This window comes from Nicotiana tabacum, chromosome 1 (genome assembly GCF_000715075.1).
Source record: "Nicotiana tabacum cultivar K326 chromosome 1, ASM71507v2, whole genome shotgun sequence".
Classification (NCBI taxonomy): Eukaryota; Viridiplantae; Streptophyta; class Magnoliopsida; order Solanales; family Solanaceae; genus Nicotiana; species Nicotiana tabacum.
Window position 1 is genome coordinate 14,753,789 of NC_134080.1, and position 26,629 is coordinate 14,780,417.

At 33.8% G+C, this 26,629-nt stretch overlaps 1 protein-coding gene across 2 annotated transcripts; it reads left to right on the forward strand.

Annotated features, from left to right (window-relative positions):
- LOC107761745 (agamous-like MADS-box protein AGL19) lies at nt 1-25,718 on the forward strand. 2 transcript variants are annotated; one of them, XM_075240856.1, is made up of 8 exons: nt 1-705; nt 6,907-6,991; nt 9,509-9,570; nt 9,663-9,762; nt 10,326-10,367; nt 10,457-10,498; nt 24,409-24,478; nt 25,459-25,718. In XM_075240856.1, the coding sequence occupies exons 1-8, from the start codon at nt 524-526 to the stop codon at nt 25,491-25,493; spliced, it is 618 nt and encodes a 205-aa protein (XP_075096957.1). In that variant the 5' UTR covers nt 1-523; the 3' UTR covers nt 25,494-25,718. The 2 variants fall into 2 exon arrangements, with proteins under 2 accessions (XP_075096957.1, XP_016435497.1); XM_016580011.2 differs by lacking the exons at nt 24,409-24,478; nt 25,459-25,718 and adding an exon at nt 23,067-23,283.
- Nucleotides 25,719-26,629: the final 911 nt, after the last annotated feature.

Consider the following 26,629-nt stretch of genomic DNA (forward strand, 5'->3'; position numbering starts at 1 on the left):
TGTATTTCTTTTTTGGGGGCGTCTGTTTGTCTAATTTTAGTGTTTCTTACAAGTTTACTAAAAGAAAGAAAAGAGATGAGGTTTTGGTTCTCACGAGTCTTTCCTTAATCATTTCTTCTCTATTTATATCCTCTTTCTGGTGGTTGTGAAAGATAAAAATAGAAAAACAGAAAAAAGATGTCCTCATCTTTGTCTTCTTAGGGTTTCAGATCCTTTCCATTTATGTCTTAACCAAAAATTTTCTTCCTTTATTTTTCTTCTTCCATTTTTCAGATCTGAGACACCCATTAAAAGGTTTTTGTCTTGTTTTATTCCTGTTGTATAAATCAATTCTTATCTTCTCCAAAAAAAAACCTTTCTATTTATAGAAACTTATCATGGATGCTAGTATTTCTTGAATATTATTTTGTATTTTAATCTGAAAAGTAATTGAGACTCTCTAACAGTTTACAATATCTGCCATTTTTTCTTTTTCCACCTGAGATTTTTGAGAAGAAGTAGTATTTAAAAGTAAGAAAAAAAGATGGTGAGAGGAAAAACTGAGATGAAAAGAATTGAAAATGCAACAAGTAGGCAAGTGACTTTCTCAAAAAGAAGAAGTGGAATTCTTAAGAAAGCATTTGAGCTTTCAGTTCTTTGTGATGCAGAAGTTGCCCTTATTGTTTTCTCTCCAAAAGGAAGGCTTTATGAATTTTCAAGTTCCAGGTACACATTAATTATATCTTCATTTTCTTGTTTTTTTCACTACTTTTATCATAATTTTATGTGTATATATAGCTAGAATCTTTATTTAACCAACTTATATATACAGCTCTTTAGGATTTATCCATTATTCAGACAATTACACTAAATGAACCAAGTACAATGATCATCTGCTTTATCTGTCCAAAAGGGTCCCTTGTTTTTCTGCCTTATTGTTTTTGTTGTATTAACTTCTCTTGATTCTCCATCAGTCAGATTTATACCAGATTAAAGAGGGGAAAAAAAAAACTTGTTCTCTTGGGGACTTCGTTAGTGAGCAAGAATATATGTAGTAGTGTGTTACCAATACAATAATCTTTTGAATGATTTATGTGTCACTTATTCCCCCCATATTCCCAAATGAATCCGTACATTGAACTATTATTTACAATTGGTATAATAATCTTGATAAAGCTGAATCTTATACAAATTCTAAATGTTTCTCTATATAATACAAGGAGTAATTCTGCAAACAAGAAAACAAGATTTTGATAAAAGGATAGCCCGGTGCACTAAGCACCCGCTATGCGCGTGGTTCGGGAAGGGCCGGACCACAAGAGTTTATTGTATACAATCTTACTCTATATTTCTGCAAAAGACTGTTTCCACGGCTCGAAGCCGTGACCATACGCCAAGGCTCCCTTCCAAAACAAGATTCTGATGTATGTGGAAAATTTATACTTGGGAGAAGTGGTGGCCTTTTTAATCCTTAGTATGAAATGAAGTTAAACTTGAAAAGAAGTTGTACTTACAATCGTCAGTCCCAATACCCCACTCACTTTGGCCTGTTTATATGTTCATCACTTGGCACTAAGTGGAAGTGGATCTTTAATTTAACTTCTGCTAAACCATTTAATTCTTTCACAAAGTAAATAGTCAAGAGTTTTTTTTTAATTAAATTTCCCAGACCTCTGTCTGGGTTATGTTGTATTCCAAAAAAAGCGCAATGAGGAGGGCTATACCTTTTCCTAAGAAAAATAGGACAACGGTGATTACATCACCCCAAAAATAACAGGAGAGGAGGTTCATATATAAGCCCTCCTTCCTGGGAAAATCTATGTACATATTAATTGACGAAAAAAATTAGATTTTTTGTACTTCGTCCTTATAGTCAAGAGTAATTAACCTAATTGTATAGTAATATTTTTACTGACCAACTCTTCAGTATTATGTGTGGGTGTACGAAAATGTAATGCATTCTGTCTTTACTTTCATCATTTGATTCCTCAATCTTTTCTTAGTGATATCAGACAATCAATTATATATATCAAGTTCATAGACTATAAATGAATAAAGCAGATTTTCTTTTTATCACTTTCGAGGAATTTCATGACTCAAAATTATTCATTACTTTATTAATGAATCTTTATAATGCTCTAAGGTCGTCAAAGAAATCTTCATTTACTTGAATTGTTCTACAAGTTCATTAATTCTAAGAAAAAATCTTAGTATATGTAGTAAACCAATGATCTAGTTTGTTTGGTTTACGGACTAGTTATACAAGAATTATTATATCGTGAACTATTATACTAGTTGTAAAATAATTATAATAACTCGTGGAATGTGATGTTGAGATCACTGTGTCAAGTGGAGTAGCATTTTTGCTGTATTACTAATATACATATTCTTGTTACACATCCTATCTCATATAAAATAATATATGAATATCTATATAACTTATGCATGCATATTAGTTTTTATACCACAATGAAAACCAAATGTTTTCTCTCTACTCTCTATAGTTGAACTTTCTTACTTATGATGCGTTGAAGAGTTTACTTAGTGAAATCGAGTGAGAAGAAAGTACTGAAATCGGATGCCTTCCCTATCATCCCGTGTCTCTACCGGCTTTTCTCTTGTCTCCAAATCTCTCTTTTGACATTGAAACTAATTTGATATTAATAATTTCTAATTTTTGCGCCGTTATTGGTTTTTTTATGCAAAAAAACCCAAATGAGCCTTAAAAGAATCAGCAATATTCTGCATCTTGCGTTTGCTAGCAAAAGCTTGATGTGGAGCCATTTATCATTGGAGTCTCTTAATATAGACTATATATGAATTGAAACACCACCCTTAAATTTTGAAAAAAAAACAATTCTATAGTAAAAAGGATTAGAACACAAACAGGCGGTATAACTTTGGGCCTCTAAACTATAGCTTATGAGATGGTGATCGCTCAAAATCATACAAGGAAACAACACGTTCTCTTGTTCAATACGAGACAATCTAAGACCTCCTGGACGCCCAGACAAGATTTATTGGAACATGGATAGCATGACATAGGCGCGCATTCAACATTGGATAAATTAAGAATAGGGATGAGTCTATGCTAACGGCTATGTCACCATTTTAAGAGAATGAAACTTGGGCGTAAATTAAGTACAAAAGTTAGCTCATGGGCAAGAATGGCTCAAGAGACCATATGAGAAAACAATTCAATCAAAAGTTGATGAAAAAATTGGAACTTTTCTCAACCAAATATATACATTGGGCTTAATTAATGCTTTAAGAGTGGTAATCTTGTGCAAGTTGAGAATCTTATCCGTGGAGTCCTAGAGCCCGTTTGGATTAGTTGATTGTAAAGGGAAACTTACACAAATGTCCCAAATAAATCTCAACTTACCAATCTCTAGCCATTAGTTATAGACTTATCAAAACTAGCCAACAAAAATTGAAAAACCAAATAATAGGGTTCTTTCTATCAAAGAATCACATGCAAAAATCACCTTTCATATTTTTAAGCGTAATTAGCAATATTACATACAGGACGGAAAGGAAATTTCATGGACGGGGTAGCAAATAAGGTGATGAAATACAAAAATCTATACAATATTCCAAAAATCTAAACAAAAAAGGAACTTTTTTAATGGGTATAGTTGAAATTTATTGAAAATATATAGATAAGTCAATATACAAAATTTGAGGAAGATTGGAGGTGATTTGGACTGGTTTTGTATCAAAATTCGTAATTAAATCTAGTTCAAAAAAGTCTTCTGTGATACATGCATGTATCACGCATGTATCTCACACACAGGTATACATGGATATATATGTGATACACAATTGATACAAATATGATACATATGTGATACACAAATGATACACGATGTGATACACATATCATTTTTTTTCATGTTCAACTTTTACTTCGAATTTTCAATTCAAACCACCTCAAAACTTCACCAAATCATCCCAAAACTGAGATTCAAGCTCCTTAAGTTGTGCCCAATATATTCTAATAATACCCACTCAAAACAAAGCAAAAATTTGATACTTTTTTGCTACAAATAGCTAATTGGCAGATTTGGCTAATATTAGTAATATTTTAAAATTTGGCCAATTTTTGTAATGAACTACTACATAGCTGATAATTTTTTGATTGTAAATAGCTGATAAGATTAAAGTGCTGAAAAGCATTTTTAAGTGGTAAAGCTGATTTTTTAAATAAGTATTTGTGTTTGGATAGACGTGCTGAAACTGATTATAGGCCGTTGATGTGTTTGGTAGAAACGTGCTGCTAAGCTGTTCTTTTATTAAAATGACTAAAATATCCTTAAAAAATTTATAAAAGATTATGAATTAAAAAGTTTCATTGTAATGAAAAGGATGAATAAAACAAATATGGATTGAAGAAAAAGTTAGGAAATTTATTTTGGGAAAAATATTTTGTAAATTACAAAATATTATTAAAGATAAATTAGTAAAAGGCTTGGTCAAACTAAAAGTACTTATAAACTGAAAAGCCATAAGTTTGGGGGGTGACGAGAGGCAGATCTAGGATTTCTAGTACATGGGTGCATCACGAAAAAAAAAAAAGAGACAAAAATATACCTAGTGGGAATTGATACATGTACCTTTTGGTAAACACAATCTTCAACCAAGTGCACCATTCAACCTTCTTGGAGCAAGGGTACCAACAGTTAATATTATACCAATTTTAGAAAATATGTACATAAAATATCTAATTTTATAGAGAGACCATGGGTTCACGGTCCTCATAATTAAACTTATAAATCCGTCACTGGGTGACCAACTTATTACTTATGGCTACTTTTAGCTTATAAGCACTTTGGGTATTTATTAAATGCATAGATAAGCCTAAAGGTACTTATAAGTCAGTTTGACCAGCTTATAAGCTTAGCCAAACATACACCTAGTTAGGTCAGCTTAACATGAGCTAGACTTAATATCTTTGGAATACGTCTTGTATTAAGAATGATCTTTTTGTTCAATCAACTTGTATTATAATTTTTGAGGAGCTAAGGTATCATGTCTAGGGGCGGATACACCTTAATGTGACACTGTTTAATCAATTCTTTTTATTAAATATGTATACTGATCACGCCCAACTATACCTTATAAAAAGGATAAAGCGGTCGCTGCAAATATATTCCGGTTAATAAGTCCGGATTCGAATTCCACAGGGAATTAACCTAACAATCACAGCTATTGGACTCACAGATATTCACGTATTCAATCTTCAGAGATATTTAAGTAACAGATTGGATGCTTACTAACTAAATATTACGAAATGAAAATGCAGTAATTAAGAACTAACTATGAACGATTTTAAATAAGAATTGGAAGGATGTAGGATTATGATTTTCCCTATTGTGGGAATCCTTTCCGCTACGTTTTCTATAAATTTGCCTAAGTCTTCTCTATCGATCATGAGCACTCTGACTGTCATAACTCTCTCCCGAGTAATTACAATAATATACTAGACATATTCTCCCGAATTACGCTTGCTAGCTTTAAGTACAACTCACTTAGAGCGCACCCAAGGTTTCGTTATTCCTAATCTCACCTTTAAACCCTTCGTATTGATCCTTCATATACGTTAGGAGTGATGATATTTAACAACTACCTAAATATGCACTCTCTCCCGAGTAATGCACACTAAATAGAAACAGCTAATTGAGAGCCCTTCAATCAACATCAATAAGCATATAGTTGAACAAATAGAGAGAATACTATGGCAAATCTATATTAACATAACGAGAAAATCATCCTTCAACAGGTTCCATCAAACCCCTAGATTAGGAATTTAGCTACTCATACTCATACTAACAATTTTCTAAATAATTTGCATAATTAAATGATAAAGTAAAGATGAAGGAATGAAGAATTCGATGCTAATCTCCTCCGGAAATTGCTCCAAACATTTTCTCCATTCCAAAATAGTCTCCCTAGGTCTAAGATATGTCCAAAAGTCCACAAAATAACATTTTTCCATGTATATATACCAATGGGTCGGGCCCAGACGAAAACACCTTCTCCTACACGAAATAGGACAATCACTCTGTAAAATTTGTACAGGCGCGCCGCATGGGGCGACTCATTGTGCGGCGCGGCAATGAGGAAGTTAAGAGAGCTGTTACCTGACAGACTGTTGGAAAATTGCACAGATGCAGCTCACTGTGCGGCGCGACAATGGGGAAGTTAAGAGAGTTGTTACCTGATAGACTGTTGGAAAATTGCACAGATACGGCGCATTGTGTGGCGCACTTTATGGCAGGGTAGTTGGAATTCGCAAAAATGCAAAACATGAAAGTTGTATCCCTTTTGAATAGCTTTTCAACGATATATTGTGGAGCCCAAACGGAGTTCTGACCGAAAAGTTATGTGTATTTTACTAGACAATGCACCGTATACCCGCTTGATTCTTCGTTTTGTTCTTAATTATCATCCGTTGATCCCCGAACACGATCCCGGCTTGATTCCTTGGGCTTTTACTCATACTTCAAAGCTCTAAATCACTTGAATTCATTCAATTATATCTACATAGCTCGGAATCACTCCTACAAGGCCTAAAATACACAATTTAGTGCAAAACACTAGCGATAAAGCTCAAACTCAATTAAAGTGCAATACATTAGAGTGTAATAAGAGATTAAAATACGTAATTATAGCATATCATCATATACACAGACAATAAATAAAATAAAAATATTAAGTATAAATATAAAAAATGACACATCTTGTCATTATAATGATTTATTCATTTTTTGTTTCTTCAAATATTAATATTGCTTACGGAAAATCCTGCATACGCTAATGATATGTCTCCTCTTTCATCTATTTACTTTTATTTATAAGCATACGGATAGAGTCTAAGGTTTAACACCGCATATTCTTATTCTGTTTCATCTTTTGTCGTTTCAGTACTAACAAGACAATAGAACGTTATCAGAAGAATGACAGGTATCTTGGACCCAACAGAAAGATAGCTGAAATACAAACTACTGAGGTTAGCATCCTCTTTCATTTTTGCAAATACTCTACAAATACATCGTGTAATATAAACTAAGTTGGTGTATTTTTCATGTGAACATAATTATACATGTTGCCTTAGCAATATGCATTTTCTCCTTTCGTTTATCACGTCGCATGTTGTAGCAGGTACTATATCTTACTTTCAAAATTACAAATCTCAAATTTTAAGAAGGCTTACCTAGATGATCTGATAGTATAAAACATTATCCCAACTAACGGTGTATATACCTTAAACTCCTTTATTTAAGGTAAGAATTGAAGTTCCATTGCAGCGTAATGAAAATAGGCTGTCTAAAAATGTAGACAAATTAGTTATACAACGTACTGAATTTTTTTATTTTTCGACTATAAAGATGGATCCAATATCATCTTAATTTTTATAGTAACCTAAGATAATATATTAATTCAAGGAAAGCAATTTTGGGACAACAAGATGCTCTCAATAAACATATAATGATGAAGTTCCCTCTTGAAACTACCAACTTTTATAGAAAAGGAAATAGTAGTGTTCATTAGAAGATCTATATATCACTTTTGGAAGATGGCGCAAATGGCGCTTTATTTTAGCAGGGTTGGTACACATGATCATCTTTTTTTTTTTTTGTTTCCCGCTTCAGATTTGGATCTTGTTAGGCTAAACTAGACCGAATATACTCTTAACATGATTTGATATTATCCGCTTTAGGTCAAACCCATACGATTTTCCCAAAAGGCCTCATACTATTAAGCAATGGCGGTTAAAAAAAATTTGTGGCCTAAAACTAAAATATATTAAAAGGCTCTTAAATTTTCATAAGCTCTATATTATAATGAGACACAAAAGAAACCTACATGACTTTGGTCTAGTGGTAAGAGTGCAATACGTGACGAGGTTAGGCTCACATCATGATTTCAAACTCTCCCATGGACAATAGCATGATATTTGAAAAACGGCAGAGAGTTGGGCTCATTATCCATCGATTCGAATCTTGTGCAGCTGCCCTCGAGAATTTCTTAATTAAAAAGATAAGACAAAAAAGAACTTTCTTTCTGATGCATGGATCAATCAAATATGACAAAAACAAATAGCTAATTCAGAGAATCCGAATTGAAATTAAAGAGTGAAATTGTCAAAAACATGAAGGCAAAAAAGAATACATAAAGAAAAAGATTAGAATTGATGGGAAGGTAAATATACCATTTAATTTAATAAGAGAGAAAATTTGTGCTTATTTACTCACTCAATCATACAACATCAAATTTAAAAATGTAAAAATTTGAAAATTTCTGTTAATAATACTTGTATAAATTATATGTTATATATAATACTAATATACTACTAGTATTTTATAATTTTGGGGCCCTTAATATTTGCGGGCCTACGGCAAGGGCTTCATCTGCCTTACCTTAGAGCTGCCCCTGCCATTAATTAAGATATTTCTACCCCTTATATGTAGTCTTTCAATTTTTAATCTACCAATGTAGCATTATGTTTGCACACCCAATAATCTCCCTCTCGAACTAAGTTCCACGCAGCCCATCACCATGATCTATGGGTCTCCCCCTTATAATAAGTTCCATGTTGCCCATTACCTACAATTCATGAGTCAATTTTCAAGATTCACTATGTGCCACACCCACATTGTCAGAGTATTTATAGCAATCGAAGCATGTTACTAGATTCTTCTTATCTGTGTGCGTCAAGCTCGTAAAGGTAAGCAAACCGAGCCTCGAACCACCACTTTGTCAGCGTCATACTCGTCTCATCTAACCTAGGCTGTAATATCAGTTGTTAGGCTAAACTAGCCCGAAGATACTTTTAACTTGATATGATATTATCCGTATTGGGCCAAGCCTCCACGATTTTTCCTAAAAGGTCCACACTATTAAGAGATTTCTACACTTTATATATAATCTTCCAAATTTTTAAAGTACTATAGTGGAACTTTATTCGCACACCTCTGTACATTGATAGCCTCTTGTTCAATGCATTCCCTTAATTTTTCAATACTATTACACATGTATATCCGTTAATGGGTTCAGAATGGATATGGACTACTTGTATTTGTTTACATATTTTAAGTTTTTTTTATATGTATAATAATTACGTTGTGTTCAGTTGAACCCATTGAATTGTTCTAATTAGATCCACCTGTGCTATTAATTACTACAAACATTGTATGCATATGTATAGAAGGGGAGCCTTGGAGCAACGGTCAAGTTGTCTACGTATGACCTATAGATCATGAGTTTGAAACGTGGAATCAGCCACTGATGCTTGCATCAGGGTAGGCTGTCTACATCACACTCTTGGGGTACCGTCCTTCTCCGGACCCTGCATGAACACGGGATACTTTGTGCACCGGGCTGCCTCTTTTTTTTATTTTTTATTTATGTATATGTATAAAACTACGAATGCTTGGCTAGGAGTATGAGTTTCTTGTACCTAACAACATGTTGCCTTGTCGTGTATCTTAGTAATGCTACTGAGAAATACCCTTATTTTGTGTAGCATTTGAAAGAGGAGGTTGCAACAATGACTAGAAAGCTCGAGCTTCTTGAAGATTCAAAAAGGTTAATTGCTCCTAGTTTGTAGCACAATATGGACTCTGCAGAATTAAACCAGCAAATGGTTCTACTAATTCTTTCTGCATTATATATTGCAGAAAGCTTTTAGGACAAGGTTTAGATTCTTCTTCCTTTGATGAACTTCAACAAGTAGAAGAACAATTGGAACGAAGTTTAAGCTGCATTAGGGCAAGAAAGGTGCATAATATGTTGCTCTCTCTCTCTCTCTCTGAATTTTAATTTTCCTTTTCTTTTCTCCTGCTGGATGCATAAACTAGTGAAGCTTTAACATCTTTTTGTGTCTGAGTTTATGCTTTATGCAGTAAGGGCTCGTTTGGTACGAGAGATAAGGGATAATTAGTCCCGAGATTAAATTTGAGATGAGTTTATTCCACATATGTTTGGTTGGGATAAAGTCGTGGTATAACTAATCCCGGGATTGTCCTCTTTTTTTAATCCTTATGGGAGGGTGGGATAACTAATCCTATGATAACTAATCCCGAGATAATTAATCATGGGATATTTGTTTCCCAACCAAACGACCCCTAACCGTGTAAAAGATATTTACAATCATGTCACTTAAAAGATACTACGTAATTATTAATTACAGAATTTTTTTTTATTGTTAGTATTAAATTATGATACTCTGGAAAAAATAATACCTAATCTACTATTATAGGATAAACGACATTGATAATGAAAAAAAAATGTTTATACTTCTCAATATATATGTAACTTCAATTCTTTTTGTTTTGTCTCAGAACCTATTACTCAGGGAACAGATTGCTCACCTAAAGGAAGAGGTACATGCATATTTAATTTAATATCCATAAAAGTAAGAACTGTAATTAATCCAGTTGGCTTACAAAGTATAATGTTTCTATTGTCTCAGGAAAAAATCCTAATGAAGCAAAATGCAGACTTGAGAAAAAGGGTGAGATATTACTTGAAATATTTGCCTACATGTCAATATTGTTTATTCCTGCATCTCTATATGTTTAAGCTTTGGTTAAGACTGGTTAATGAAGTTGGATTAATTAGTAGTAGTTTGTTTGAAACACTCTCCAGGAAATTAGAGTGCAATGAAACATTAAACTTAAGGGCAATTGTGCTTTTGGTTCTCAAACTGAGCTGATTCTTTTTGTAGGATGATTCTACATAGATGACTGAATTTAGTGCTTCCACTATTTAAATTAATAGAACTGAAAAAAACTTAGTGGGCATTTGGACAAAAGAATTGTGAAATTCCGGAAAAAGATAAAAAAAAAATTTAAAGTTGAAAATGATATTTGAAAATTGGAGTTGTGTTTGGACATGAATATAAATTAGAGTTGTTTTTGAATTTTTGTGATCGATTTAGAGAGAAAATTATGAAAATAGCCTTTTTGGAGTTTTTCGAATTCCAGAAAATTTTGGAATTCTACTTCAAGTTGGATTTGGAATTTTTATGGCCAAACCTACTCCGAAAAAAGATGAAAAAAATATCCGGAAAAAGGTGAAACTTTTTATGGCCAAATGGCCCTTAGTTTTTGGACATTATATAACTAAAAGTTGGAAAATTAAAAATAGCATCCTAGGTTGAAGTTGAAAGAGATGTTCGGTGTATTTGAAAATGAATTGCACTTGAAAAAGACTTTGTTAAAGTTAAAGATTTGTAGGTTAAGACCAGTATTTCACTTAAGATGTACATTCAGAATAGTATTACTTTCAATATTTCATTTGAGGTTATTTGCATATGCTCAAGTCCATCTTAACATTTGCAGATACTGAATTTCAGTATTTGTAAATACTAAAATAATATTATGTCTAAATGTACAGCTAAAGATAGCTCCACAAATTTTGACTTTGCTAAGATTGTCTAATACCCGCCATCATCATCTATACCAAACCTGAGCACATCCTTAATTTATCACTATATCGAACAACTTTTATCCCTAAAACTCTTGATGATAATGATAGTACAAGAGGGGGTAAATTGTCAATTTTTGCTTTTTTTTTACCCGACGTAGTTGACTAGTTTACTAATTAGTCGAGTGAAGGTAAGAACAAAATATAAATAAAGCAGAAAAAATATAGGAATCAAAGACACCAGGACTTTTAACTGGTTCGGATTTAATGTAAATCCTATGCCTAGTCTCCTTGGGTTGCAAGGGTGTTCTCTTTCAGTACGTATTTGAAGTTTCTCGATACAAGAGAGTTGATGTAGCCTTACACCAACAACTTAATCACTATATCATTTTTCGCTTCTTGATACAATGCCTCACCAGTATTTTTCTTTCTTTCTTCTCTCACTAGTGACACACATTACTAGAAATCCGGAAAAAAGCGATCAAAGTTGGTCGCTTACAAGTCACAAAGCGATCAAAAAGCGTTCAAACTGGCTTGGTCGCTATTTTGTTGGCGACTAACTTTGGTCTCTAAGGTAAAAGGGCCAAATATTCCGGGTAAACAATATACCGACCAACTTTGGTAGCTTTAATATTTTAATAATATAAATTTAGCGACCAAAGTTGGTCTCTATATTTAAATTACGTTTTTTATGTATTATTATTATTCAAAATATAGCGACCAACTTTGGTCTGTAAACCAAATATTATATTTTAAAATCTGGAAAATAGAGACCAAAGTTGATCGTTTTTTTTTTATAATTTTTTTAAACATAAGCGACCAAAATTGGTCGATAATTTCAAGAATTTAATTTTTTTTAAACATAAGCGACCAAAATTGGTCGCTAATTTCCAGAATTTTTTTTAATAGAATAGCGACCAAAGTTGGTCGCTTTTTAGGAAATCTGGGTTAATTAGCGACCAACCTTGGTCGCTATTTCCCAGAAAATATTTTTTTAAAATAGAAAAACGACCAAAGTTGATCACTTTTCTGGGTATAATTTTGACAGAAACTGCCTGTTTTGGCAGCTACACCACCTGCCAGCATACTAAATTCCCTAAATAACAATATAATTCAATTCATAAACTACAATTTCAATACCAAAATCTCCACAACAATCCAACAACAACACCACTACCATAACAACAACAACGACACAATTCAAAAAAACACATTAAAACCAACAAATTAAAGTTTAATAGAACTAACAAATTAAACTAAGTTAACGCTTATTACACCTAGTTCAAAATCGTTTCTATTTGTCTAGTTCAAAGTATATAAAAGTCAAGGAGTGTTTTGTACAACATCATTATCATCACCGTTTGATGAACTTTCATCAACAAGACAGTATACAGAAGGGTCTACTTGTCGAGGACAGGAAGAACGATCACGGGGAGGATGGGAGGAACGAGCACGGGGAGGTCGAAAGGAACGCTCACGTTCAAGTCGAGCCATTGGCGATGACTCACGAGACCGGGGAATCGGAAAAGCTCTAGAAGCTAGGATAGATTTGAGCTGCTCTTGCATGCCCTGGTACTGAGCTTGCATGCCAATGTACTGAGCATCTCTAAGCTTTTCTCTTTCCTTGGCCGCTTCTAGCTCGGATGTGAGCTTTGTCACAGTCTCCCGCATAGCGGAGAGGATCTCCCCATCAAGTTGCTCGCCTTGCGAGGAAGTCCCTATTCCTTGCATTCCACACTTATAGCGATGAAATATCTTAGTAGGAAGCCCATATACCTTCTCCTATTTTGGATCGCCAGCAGCCTCTGTCCACATTCTTCCAGCATCCTCGTCTGAAGGTTGGATTGGCGCGCCCGATTTATTAGGTGGCTGACTGCGTATGAATTCCTCCACGTCAGTTGTGAAGTAACCCTATAAGAAAAATTACATTGAATTAGTATTTTAAAATTTATATAAAAGTAAATCAAAATACTTAATGAAAAGTGAAAACTTACATGTACAGTCGAGGCTCGGCCCTCGACCCACCTTTCTTGATCCGTCTCTTTCTTCTTATTTACAATATGAATCTCCTTGAATAGCTCATCTTGGTTCATTGGATGCCCCAACTTCTTTTCCTGAAAACTCATAAATTTTAGTTAATAAACAGAATAGATATACTTTGAAATTAAAATAAATTAAGCAATTATGTACCAATCTTCTTTTTATTGTCCCTAGGATGATTGCACCTCTAGTGTGCAAGGATCCTCCCTTCTCAGATGCGCGAGCTTTTTTTCCTTTTTTGCTCTTCTCTAAGAACTTTGTGGTAAGCCATTGCCTTTGCAAATCCTCCCATAAATTCTGAAGCAACCAGTTAGGCTTCTGGTTCAACTTTCTAGTTTTGGAGAAACTATGCGACAACCGCTTGCGAGCTTTGTCATGAAAATTTGCAGTCGCTTCCACGCTATAGCGGTGTTCCCATACATACTTGCTCTGTATTTCAAAAGTTAAATATTATATAGAAATATCATAAATATAATAATTATACTGCTTAAAAGAATATTTATACCTTAAATTAATTGAAAATTTGCTCATTCAGCGAGAATGGGAATTCACTCCAAGTCGCATAAGGGCCATCATAAAGCTTTCTGGTGGCTTTGGTGATTATTCTCGTAGTAATATTATTCGGGATGAACCTGCAATTTAATAAAAAGAACACATTAATATCTTAGTTCAAACTGTACAAAACAATAAACGTAAAAATAACAAATAACTCTTACACATCACTCTTAGGGACTATGATGATCCTGTCATATTGATCATAATGCACCTCATCGTCATCATCAGCATCACCGTCCGAAGAATGTATATCAGAGGCATGTGTGGAAGGTGTAGGGGGTCAGAGCTAGTATCTCGCAGGCGAAGGCCTGAAATAGATGGAGTCCCAGATGAAGATGGCTACTGATGGCTGTGATACTAATGGTTGTGACCCGAGTGGCTGTGGCCCGAGTGGCTATGATACGGATGGATGTGATCCATGTGGATGTGACATGGATGGATGTGATCCATGCAATGCAGATGGTTGCGATCCACGTGGTCGTGAGGCAGCTGGACTGTATGCCGGACGTATAGTCCTATGGCCCTGTGATAAAAGACCTAGGTGTCTGCACGAAGGTATAGGGCTTGTGATGTTGTGGCAGCTCAGAATAGCCCTGGGGTGGAGGATAAGACCTAAGCATAGGCATAGGCATCTCTGAAGAGGGTGGAAAAGATGTAGTATTATTTTCTACCCTCCTCTTTGCCTTCCTAGCCTTTTCTCGGCCCCAAGAACCAATAGAGTCATTGTTACCTCGACCCTTGCATGTCATCTGCATAATATAATACATATTTAGATTGAAACGTATAAGAAACTAGCTATAAAACGAGAGTTATTAAAGAAACCAACTTTTTAAAGCTCATCGATGTATTGTTCCTCGTCCGAGAATTCTTCTTCCTTACTAGTTTGAGCTTCATCAATTGATTCTTCTTCCCCATTTTCTATAATTCTTACTTCATTTATATCAACTTCTTCCAATATGTGTTCAGGATGTTCCAAATCATTTTCTAAAAGTTCGTCCACTATTTGGTGAACACTGGAGATACCGTTTTGATATGCAACACCTAACACATTCTCAACTTCCACCCTACCTACAAGCTTAGTATTTATTATAACCCACCAATCGGACTTATTCTGCCGCAATGGATAAGGAGCATAATACACGTGCCTAACATTATGTGCAATTATGAAAGGATCATAGCGATCATACTCTCTCGTATGATTAACCTCAATTATGGTGTATTGATTGTGTACTCTTGTACCTCTTGTTGGATTTGGGTCAAACCACTTGCATCTAAAGATTATCAATTCCTTAAATGGCCAACCTGTATATTCTAGTTCTATTATTTCTTTGAGCACACCATAATAATCAATATCTCCAACTTGGTTGCCATCACCACCTTGAACCTACACCCCGCTGTTGTTGCTATTTTTATTTTTAGAGCAATCTTCTGTATGAAACTTATAACCATTCACAACGTACTTAGACATTGTTGTGACCTGAAGCCCAGGTCCCCAAGATATATCTTTCAAAAATTGATTTACACCATTATTTGGATCATTTACCTACATATTGTTAAAAAAATTCATAAGTTAGCATAACTTCCAAACATTATTTACCTACATAGTGTTAGAATATTACAAGGATAAACTTACAAATTGTTTGAACCACGTATCAAATCTCGTATATACAACATCATGGCCAAATTGACCCACTAAGTGACTGTGACTGCATTGAGATGTAGTCACAATAAATTTTATATTTTGATAACTACTAAATCAATACTTACTTGAGAAATGGTACAACTTCGGGACAATTTAGCAACACATGAAGTGTAGCTGACTTTTACTCCATATCACTCAAACTTCTCTTTCTAAGATCCTTAGAACATCGGCCTGGTTGATTGAATATAGACATAGGCAGATATAATGGAACATCCACACATTCGACCGTGTGCCTATTGGGCCTATTCCTAGCACATGGCACATTGCTCTCAAAATAATATACACATGCAACCATCTTCACAACAATCAATTCTCATTGACGAAAGTCCTAACTTAGAAACTAATCTCTTTGCCTTATAGAAATCACTAGGTAATTTGATATTAGGGTCAACTAGTTCACTCATAAGGTCAATGAAAGAGTCCATGGATGCTTGAGAAATATTCCAATCAAATTTGATACTTAGTAATCTAACTGCAACAGACAGCTCAGAGTACGGACTTCTATTACGTAGTGGACGACTAGCTTCCTCTAACTGTTCATTAAAACGTTTTGCTTCATCATTAGGAGTTTGTTCAACATTTTTATTGGGCTCACCCCCTAAGTGCATCCCAAAAGCATCCGCAACCATATCATAAATTCTAGAATCACGATTTGTATTCTCCACCGACCTACTACTTTCACCCACAACCATGTTATGAAATATCCCATGGCTACCACCGATCTCTCTATGATTAGTCCACACAAAGTAATTTGCTATAAACCCCTTCCTACAAAGATGATGCTTAACTTCCGCCGGTTTTTCAAAATTCATAATAAAGTCATCCACTCCTTCTACAAATCCTCCCGCAATCTTTGTCGATTAGGATAATTCCTATTGTACATCCAAGTACGATGTTCCATCTATACAAATAAAACAAGAACAAATTAATTTAGTTAATTCATATCCTAATCTTTTTTTAGTTAACTAAAAGTTCAATTCATATCCTAAAAGTACAATTCATATTCTAAAAGTTCAATTTATAAACTAAAAGTTCAATTCACAAACTAAAAGTTCAATTCGTATCCAAAAGGTTCAATTCATAAACTAAAAGTCCAATTCATGTTCTAAAATACTCAATTTATAAATTAAAAGTTCAATTCATATCCTAAAATTTTAATTTATAAACTAAAAGTTCAATTCATATCCAAAAAGTTCAATTCATAAATTAAAAGTTCAAATCATATCCTAAAATTACAATTTATAAACTATAAGTCCAATTCATAAACTAAAATTCCAACACATAAACTAAAAGTCCAATTCATATCCTAAAATTTCAATTTATATCCTAAAATTTCAATTTGTAGATGAAAAGTCCAATTCATATCCAAAAAGTTTAATTCAAAAATTAAAAGTTCAAATCATATCCTAAAATTACAATTTATAAACTACAAGTCCAATTCATAAACTAAAATTCCAATACATAAACTAAAAGTCCAATTCATATCCAAAAAGTTCAATTCATAAATTAAAAATTCAAATCATATCCTAAAATTACAATTTATAAACTACAAGTCCAATTCATAACCTAAAAGTCCAATTCATATCCTAAAGGTTCAATTCATATCCTAAACCCTAGATTTTGACTAAACTATCAAGACAATGCAAAATATAATTCAAATCTGACTAAACTAAATTCAACACTAATTAAACTAATTAGTTAATAAAATTAATTAACAAAACTAATTAAAACAAGACCTAAACCCTAATCCTCAATAAAATACAATGTTCAAAGAATTGAAACACTAATTGGAATAATAAACTACAATACATCAAATATTGTAACACACACACTAGAAATAACAAAGATTGAAGGTTATAATTCTAACCTTGATTTTTTTTAGGTGGAGAAGGAGAGAGAGGGGGGCAACAGTGGTGGTGGCCGGCGAGGCGGCGGCGAGCAAAGGGGGCAGTGGTGGCGCGGGGTGGGGGATGGGATTAGGGTGAGTGAAATAGAGAAGGGGAGGGAAAGAAAGAGTTGGGGAAATTTTGGGGAAGGAAATAAGAGAAATGAGGGGGAAACCCGTTTTTGTTTGTAGAATTAGAAAAAGCGACCAACTTTGGTCGCTATTTTTGGTCTGTAAATAAGTTTTGACCGTTTGACCAAAAATAGCGACCAGCGTTGGTCGCTATTTAAGAAAAATTAAATTGAAAATAGCAAAAAGTTGGTCGCTATTTTTTTTAAAAAAAATTAAATTATTTTTTTTCTTTTTTGGGTTTTAAATATTATAAGCTATAACAAAAATTATTTTTAGCTATAAATATTTATTTTATTTAACTACAATTATTATAAATAATTATTAACTATGTGATTACTTTTAATAGATTATAATAGCATCTATGTAAAGTAATTTTTTAAGTTATATTTAAGTATATGAGTAATTTCATACACACGCATAAACTATATTGTAATTGATGATCAATCTTATACATTACTACATACAAATAATTAATGAATTGATAAACTAATATAATATTATTCTATTAATTGATATAATTGTATTCATTATTTGTATTATAATAGAGTTAATGAATTACATTCATTCATCACTAGGTTATAAGTCGATGAATCAATTATAACATATTAATTGATATAAGTCGAAACGTTTTCTTTTTAATATTCAATGATGCATCTGAGTAGGTTGTAAGTCAATGAATCAATATACAAGTGTATAAATCCCTAAAATAACCCGACCATGTGTTACTAGTGCTTCAAGTTCTTATATATATATATATAGACACAAACACACAGACACTTCACTATAATACTATAACGTATATATAACTTGTTATAGTATATGTTAGTGTGTGTATATCTATAACACACACACACTTTGTGCTGCTTTAACTACATATATAGCATGTTATAGTATATGATACTGTATTCATTATTTGTATTATAACAGAGTTAATGAATTACATTCATGTATATTTGATGAAAAATTATTTATATATATATATATATATATATATATATATATATATATATATATATATATATATATATATATATATTAGGATCTTAACAAGTTTATCAATCCCTAAAACAACCCGACCTCGGGTTCTTTTAGGGATTGATAGACTTGTCAAGATCCTAATTAGTATATATAATTTTTCATCAAATATATCCGTGTGTAAATTGATTCATCGACTTATAACCTACTCAGATGCATCGTTGAATATTAAAAACAAAACATGAAGCGCTAGTAACACAGGGTCGGGTTATTTTAGGGATTTATACACTTGTAAATTGATTCATCGACTTATAACCTACTCAGATGCATCATTGAATATTAAAAACAAAACGTCTCGACTTATCTCTCTCTCTCTCTCTCTCTCTCTCTCTCTCTCTCTCTTATATATCTCGACTTATCTCTCTCTCTCTCTCTCTCTCTCACTATATATATATAATACGCTTCGTTGTACAATTTTAACTACATATATAGCATGTAGAGTATATTTTAGTGTATTCATCTCTTGTATTACAAAAGTGTTAACGGATTACATTTATATTATTTAGATAGTAAATATAAAAGTAATTTTTAATTTTGACCAATTTTGACCTGAAAAGAGATCAACTTTGGTCGCTAATTATCCAGAAATTAAAATTAGCGACCAAAGTTGGTCGCTAAATTTAAATCAGATTTATTTATATTTTATATAATATTTAAAATAATAATATAATTGTTAAACGTTAGAACTGGGTCCCAGATTAGAAACCAAAGTTGGTCTCTATTTTTGTAAGCGACCAACTTTGGTCGTTAATTTTAAATTATATTTATTTATAGTTTATAATTTTTTAAAATAATAATATAATTATTAAAGTTTTATAACTGGGTCCCAGATTAGCGACCAAAGTTGGTCTCTATCTGCTTCCCTTTCGTAAGCGACCAACTTTGGTCGCTAATTTTAAATTATATTTATTTATATTTTATAATTTATTTAAATAATAATATAATTATTAAAATTTTATAACTGGGTCCCACTTTAGTGACCAAAGTTGGTCTCTAATTTCAATATTTCTTTGACTAAGCAAGTCTGACCAGTCCGGTTAACATTTTGACCACATTTTTTATTGGTAATTAAATTTTTTTATTAATTACCAAAATGATTACATATAAGTTCCATAGTAGACTACATCGCAGTCTACTATCTGTTAATACTCACAAACAACTAAAACATATACTACCAGAATTAACTAACTCTAAGCTGTTGAATCTAATATTTGATTCTGGCTGGTGCTCGAACACTAAACACATAAGCAATTTCCCTCACCAGTTGACTTGAATTCTTTGATTTGCCTTCAAATCTGCATTGATTCCTTTCTATCCATATTGCATACACCCATTCTGTGTATGCCATCTTGAACACTTGAGCTCTTTTTGTTCTGCCTTTTGCTCTTTCAATGATCCAGTTCTCCATCTGCTCTCATTGTGCTCTTTTGAAATGCTTAACCTTCATCCATTTTAGTACCCCTTCCCAGATTTTCATAGAATAAGGACATTCCATGAATAAATGGTTCCTTGTTTCATTATGCCTATTGCACAGTTTACATACACGATCCACATTTATGCCCCAAGCAGCAATTTTGTCCACTGTTAGTAATTTTCCTTGCATTTGCAACCACATTGTGAACTGGGCTTTTGGTTGAACATCATTCCCAAACCTTAGTGTCTTCCATAGTATCCTCTCATTGTTGCCAATTAGTTGAAGGTAAATCTGCTTGATTAAGCTGTTTTTGTTGCTGTGTTGAACCAGTGTCACAAATCTTCCTGCTTCAAAGATTCTCCTCACCATCCATCATGTATGCATAAGTATGACCATTTGACAAACTGTTGGTTGTTAATATAATAAGAGTGTACCCATCTGATCCACAGCATGTCCACCTTATGTTTAATGTCCCAGTTAGCTTTAATTATTGCTGCCTTATTCCATAGTCTCATATTTATCAATCCTAATCCACCCATTGATTTTGGAGTGCACACTTTCTCCTATGCTAACAGAGCTTTTCTCGTAATTGTGTTGGTACCAGACCATATATAGCTTCGACAGTAAGCCTCAATTGCATTTAATACTTTTGAGGGAATAACAAATATTTGTGACCAATATGCCTGAATACCAAACAATACTATTTGAATTAGCTGGGCCCTTCCTAGTATGAGAGCTTCTTGGCAGTCCAAGTAGTAATTCTAGAAACCATCTTGTTGATCAAAGGGTGCCACTGTATTAGGGATATCTTCTTTGTAGCGAAAGGTATCCCTAAATATCTGAATGGTAGGCCACCTTTAGTGAATTCTAGCAATTGCAGTATTTGATTCTGAACCTCTTTAGTAACCCATCCAAAATAACTAGAGCTTTTATCTTTATTGGCTTGAAGACCTGAGGCATCAGAGAACTCCATGAAACATCTTCTAATTGTATCCACAGATTCAATATCACCTCTTGAAAATAGCAAAAGATCATCTGCGAAGGACAAATGAGTTATTGATAGCTTAGAGCACTTTGGGTGATATTTGAATCCTTTACTTCCTTTCACTTCATTAAGCATCCAACTCAGATATTTCATGGCTATTGCAAATAGGAAAGGAGAAATTGGATCTCCTTGCCTAAGTCCTTTAGCTGCATTAAAAGGAACTGTTGGCTCACCATTGACCAAGGTAGAATAATTCACAGTTGTCACACATTCTAGTACCCATGAAATGAACTATCTAGGAAATCCCATCTCATCTAATATCTGCTCCAGGTATACCCATTCCACGGAATCATATGCCTTTTGAAGATCTATTATAATCATGCATCTAGGAGACATATTTTTCCTTGTATATGACTTCACCAGTTCTTGTGCAAGGAAGATATTATCTGAGATCTTCCTTCCAGGAATGAATCCAGTTTGAGCTTCACATATCACTGTTGCAATTACTTTCTAAATTCTTGCTGCTAGGACTTTGGAAATGATTTTATATAACATTGAACAACAAGCAATGGGTCTATACTCCTTCACACTTGTAGGATGCTCATTCTTAGTCGCTAATGTATTTAGAATAATTATTTAATAATTTTCTCCAATTTAGCGACCAACTTTGGTCGCTTTTCATGACAGACCAATTTTGGTCGCAAATTGTTGTTCGCTTTTTTTCCAGATTTCTAGTAGTGACGGTAGATCTAGAGTGAACTACAATACTTATTTGGAGTAGAACAAAAAAGTGATAGTGGTTCGTTCAAAGTATATGTTGCTCCTTGACATACTTCGTTTTATACTTGAGCTTCTTGGCTTGGCGAATCTTTGGCGGACCGTTGAAGAATATGCAGTACCAAGGGAATTGATCCTCAAAATTGAATCTGTTGTGATTCATTCCAAGAATAAGTATAGAGCTTCCATAGATGATCCATGACTACCGGTCGTTTCCTTTTTCGAGAAGAGATTTGTTATAAGTTCTCCTTAAGTTGTTTCTTGATTCATGGGATTGATAGCCTTCCTTTTTTGACGCATATCTTTAGCAATCAGGGCGACGTGAAATCTTGGTCCTTCCTTTATTATATCAATCATCCTGGCTGTCATATCGCGTCAATCATCAATCTTGCTTACTTGCTTCCGTTGACAGATCTTTGCCTTGATTCTTTTACTCATTCCTTTCTTGACTTCTTCCACACTTCAATGATAGATTTGCTTGAATTCTTCTTTTTATCTCTCGTGATCCTACACCATAGTATTATGTTATTTTCATCATTTGAAATTCACATCTAACAGATAACAATTGCCACCTTGTGAAATAGTTGGGCCGATAGTGAATTAGTTGTCTTCTGGGGTATGGGGGCAACATTTTTAGTGTACGGGAGGGCTTGATGGTACTTCAGGTTAGGGGCTATTGATACATACATCCAAGGCCTATGTGGGCAACAAAGTTAGCCAAAGAGATATTAGGATTTTATTGCGTATAGTCAAATGTATTGCCTAGTGATCAATAAAGTGAGATGAAAATTATGAGATCGATATTTAAATTCCAGTAAAGAGAAAATATGTTAAGTTATTTCTCTTTCCATTTGCCTAAATCTTGGCTCTAATGGCGTAGTAACTTAGTACTTGTGCCGAAGGAAAATAACATGTACCTGATAAAATTGTCTAGATGAACACAAACTTGATATGGACGCTATTATGGTTATAGAAGAAAATATTGAGATATTAAAATCATTGAGAATGACATGCACATGAATTGAAATTTATAATTGTAATATAGTTGATTGGTTTTCATCTATAGTATTTTATTTATAACCTATTACTACAGGAAGAATTAATAAAACAAAAACTTTTTGTTCCTCAGATTGAGGTGGTACCGTTGCCTTTGAAAATAGATTCTCGAGAAGAGGAAGACCCTCAAAGACAAACAATGGAACTAGAGACAGAGCTCTTTATTGGACTTCCTCAAAGACAAAGCTCCCATTAAATTTTCTCAACTGTGAAAATAATTGTATTATTTCAAGCTTTTTACCACTGTAAATAATTTCTACAGTTTTAGTAAAAAAATAAATTACAGTAAATATGGTTATCTTTTTCTTCTTTTCTTTCTTATCAGTTGTGCATTAATAATCATCAAAATGATACAAATGATAGTTCTGTCTAGAGAAATGTATATAGACATTTAATTTTATTTTCCTTTAATTAAGTGATGAGTTATATAACTTATTGCTACAAGTTGGTTATAAGTTGGTCTTTGCTATGAACTTTCCAGTTAATAATAAATTGGAGAAGTCAAAACTAATGAGGTCCTTTTCTCTTCATTTTGCATTTCTCTCCAAAAAAGTCTTGTCTACTCTACCTAAATCATGGACCAGAAGCCTGAGATATTTGTGTTCTACTTTAGTTAGGCATTGAACATTAAAAAAAAAAAATTTAACTGGAAATATACGGGTCAAACCCCGCTTAAACTAAAAATGACCTACAAATATGTAATATATGTAAAATTCTTGTATAATATGCGTATAATTGTCTATAATAAAGGTATAGACGACCATTTGAGAATTTGAGGGATTGCTAAGAATAATAATATTCTTAATTTAACATTTCAAGATGAGTAATGAAATTTTAAGTCGTTGACTTTCAAATACTCCTTTTTTCAACGTGAATAAAATATTATCCAAGTGCCTACTTAAAACCTGAATTCGTTAATAAGGTGCATAAAATTGGAGGATGAGTATATTTGTGCATTTCTAACGTACGTTAAGGAGAAGGAAATTAGCCTTCAATCCCTTGGAATAACTGATACTACTAAAGTATTTATTAACAGAAACTAACGGGTGAAATTCAAAAATAGCCAGATTTACAAGTGGTAATTGAAAAAAAATCACAGTTTCAAAAGTAATAAAAATTTAGCAACTTTTCATGTAAAGATAAATCTGAATTAAAACGCTATTCAAAATCCGTAAAATACTCTAGTATATCGAATTTTTTACATGTGAACTGTCAGCATAATATACTGGAATTCCAGCATAATTGTAATGACCCGACTGGGTGCTTTGAGCAATAAATGTAATTTTACCCGATTCCGAGATGTGGGCCCTAGGGGCATTTTGGTCATTTTACATAATTTCGCGTATTAGCTTGGAATTTAATTGTACAATCAGTTACTTGAAGTGTTATTTATATTATGCAATTGAATTGAATAGATTTGGGCCATTTGGAGTCGAGTACTCGTGGCAAAGACATGGTGTTGGGTTGATTTTGAGCCGGTTCGAGGTAAGTGGCTTGTCTAAACTTATGTGGGGGACCTTCCTCTTAGGATTGGTATATTTTGTAATTGAAATGCCTTGTACGTGAGGTGACGAGTGCGTACTTGTGCTAATTGTTGGAAATCCGGTTTTCTTAAGTAATTACTAGTACGTTTCCTTTCCTGTTTCTATTTCTTGCACTATTAAGCATGTTATTAGCTTAGGAAAGCATGTCTAAGTGACTTAATTGCTTTAATTGATTCAACCCTCCTTACTTGAATTCTGTGCAGCATGCTAGGCTAGAATCACTTATTGCCTTAATATGAAATTTTGCCCTTTCTGTATACCTCCTATTGCTGCTATGTATTTATTTTGGGACTTCGGATGTGGGATTCCGGTAGTTCCCCCTTGTCTGTTTACTTTGGGACTGCGGGTTAGATTCCCGATAGATCCCCCTGCACATTTACTTTGGGACTGCAGATTAGATTCCCGATAGATCCACCTGCACAGTTATATGGAACTACGGGAACGCACCCGGTAGATTTCCCCAGTACTGGGTATTTACATTTGGGACTACGGATCGGGATTCCAGTAGATCCCCGCGCATTGATAGTTGGCCTACCGGACAGGATCCCGGGAGATCCTTCAGACATATATATGATAGACTACGGGATGGTATCCCGGGAGATCCACTGGACAGTTGTAATTAGGACTACAGGACGGTATCCTAGAAGGTGCCCCGGTTGTTATCTCTGTGTTGAGCTGTATTTCTTTTCGTGGCTTGTTTTGACTCTGTTGTAGTTGTTGTTGTTCTGTCAATTCTATGTTATTTCTTACTGTTGCACTTATTTATACTGTTTTATTCCACACTGTTAAGCCTTATATTGTATTTAACCTCACTAGGGCACTAACCTTCCTCGTCACTACCCGACCGAGGTTAGGCTTGGCACTTTTTGAGTACCGCTGTGGTGTACTCATGCCCCTTCTACGCATGTGTTTCATGTGCAGATCCAGGTACTTCTACTCAAGCCTACCATCCTTGAGGGAGGCGACTACTTAGAGACTTCGAGGTACATCTGCCGCGTCCGCAGACCGAGGAGTCCCTTTCTATTCCTGCCTTTTAGTATTTAGCCCTTCTGTACTTTCTGTTCTTATTAGATAAATTCCGGAGTTAGAGCTATGTAGACTTTCTTTTCTTATCTTGTGATTCATGAGTTTTCGGGTCTTGCATTTATGTTTGGTGTTGAGAGTTAAATATGGTGTATGCCGAGCGGCACATTTAAACACTGTTATTGCTTTATTTCTGTTTTTTTTAAATTGTTTTACTTCCGCAAGTTTGGTTATTTTCCGCAAGTTTAGGCTTACCTAGTCGTAGAGACTAGGTGCCGTCACGATGGTTCACGGAGGGCAAACCGGGGTCGTGACATGTGCGTATGCGCGGAATTGAATTTCGAGGTCCCAAGCTCGAGAAATAAATTTTTGAAGAAAATTGTTTAACTGAAATTATAAGAGTATTTAAAAATTTGGATGTGTTTGAATTTGATGGTATCAGGCCCGTATTTTGGTTCCGGAGCCCAGTATAGGTCTTATATGGTATTTAAGTTGAGCCTGTAATTGGTAAGAAACGAACTTGATATAACGTGAATCGGACCATCGGTTGTTAAAAATGGAACTTAAGAGTTCATGAGATTTTTCTTTGATTTTGATGCTAAATTCATAGTTATTGATGTTATTTTGATGATTTGATTGCACGAGCAAGTCCGTATGGTATTTTTGGACTTGCATGCATGTTTGGTTTGGAGCCCCGAGGGCTCGGATGAGTTTTGGATAGGCCACAGAGTGTTTTGAACTTAGGAAAAACTGTTGAAAATGATATTTGAAAATTGGAGTTGTGTTTGGACATGAATATAAATTAGAATTGTTTTTGAATTTTTGTGAGCGATTTAGAGAAAAAATTATGAAAATAGCCTTTTTGGAGTTTTTCGAATTCCAAAAAATTCTGGAATTCTACTTCAAGTTGGATTTGGAATTTTTATGGCCAAACCTACTCCAAGAAAAGATGAAAAAAATATCCGGAAAAAGGTGAAATTTTTTATGGCCAAACGGCCCTTAGTTTTTGGACATTATATAACTAAAAGTTGGAAAATTAAAAATAGCATCCTAGGTTGAAGTTGAAAGA

Excerpts from the sequence above, each read along its gene's own strand:
- LOC107761745 (XM_016580011.2), top strand. The coding sequence starts at position 524 with ATGGTGAGAGGAAAAACTGAGATGAAAAGAATTGAAAATGCAACAAGT. Across the intron at positions 10,368-10,456 it reads TTGCTCACCTAAAGGAAGAG|GAAAAAATCCTAATGAAGCA; the intron begins GTACATGCATAT and ends CTATTGTCTCAG. Across the intron at positions 10,499-23,066 it reads ATGCAGACTTGAGAAAAAGG|ATTGAGGTGGTACCGTTGCC; the intron begins GTGAGATATTAC and ends TTTGTTCCTCAG.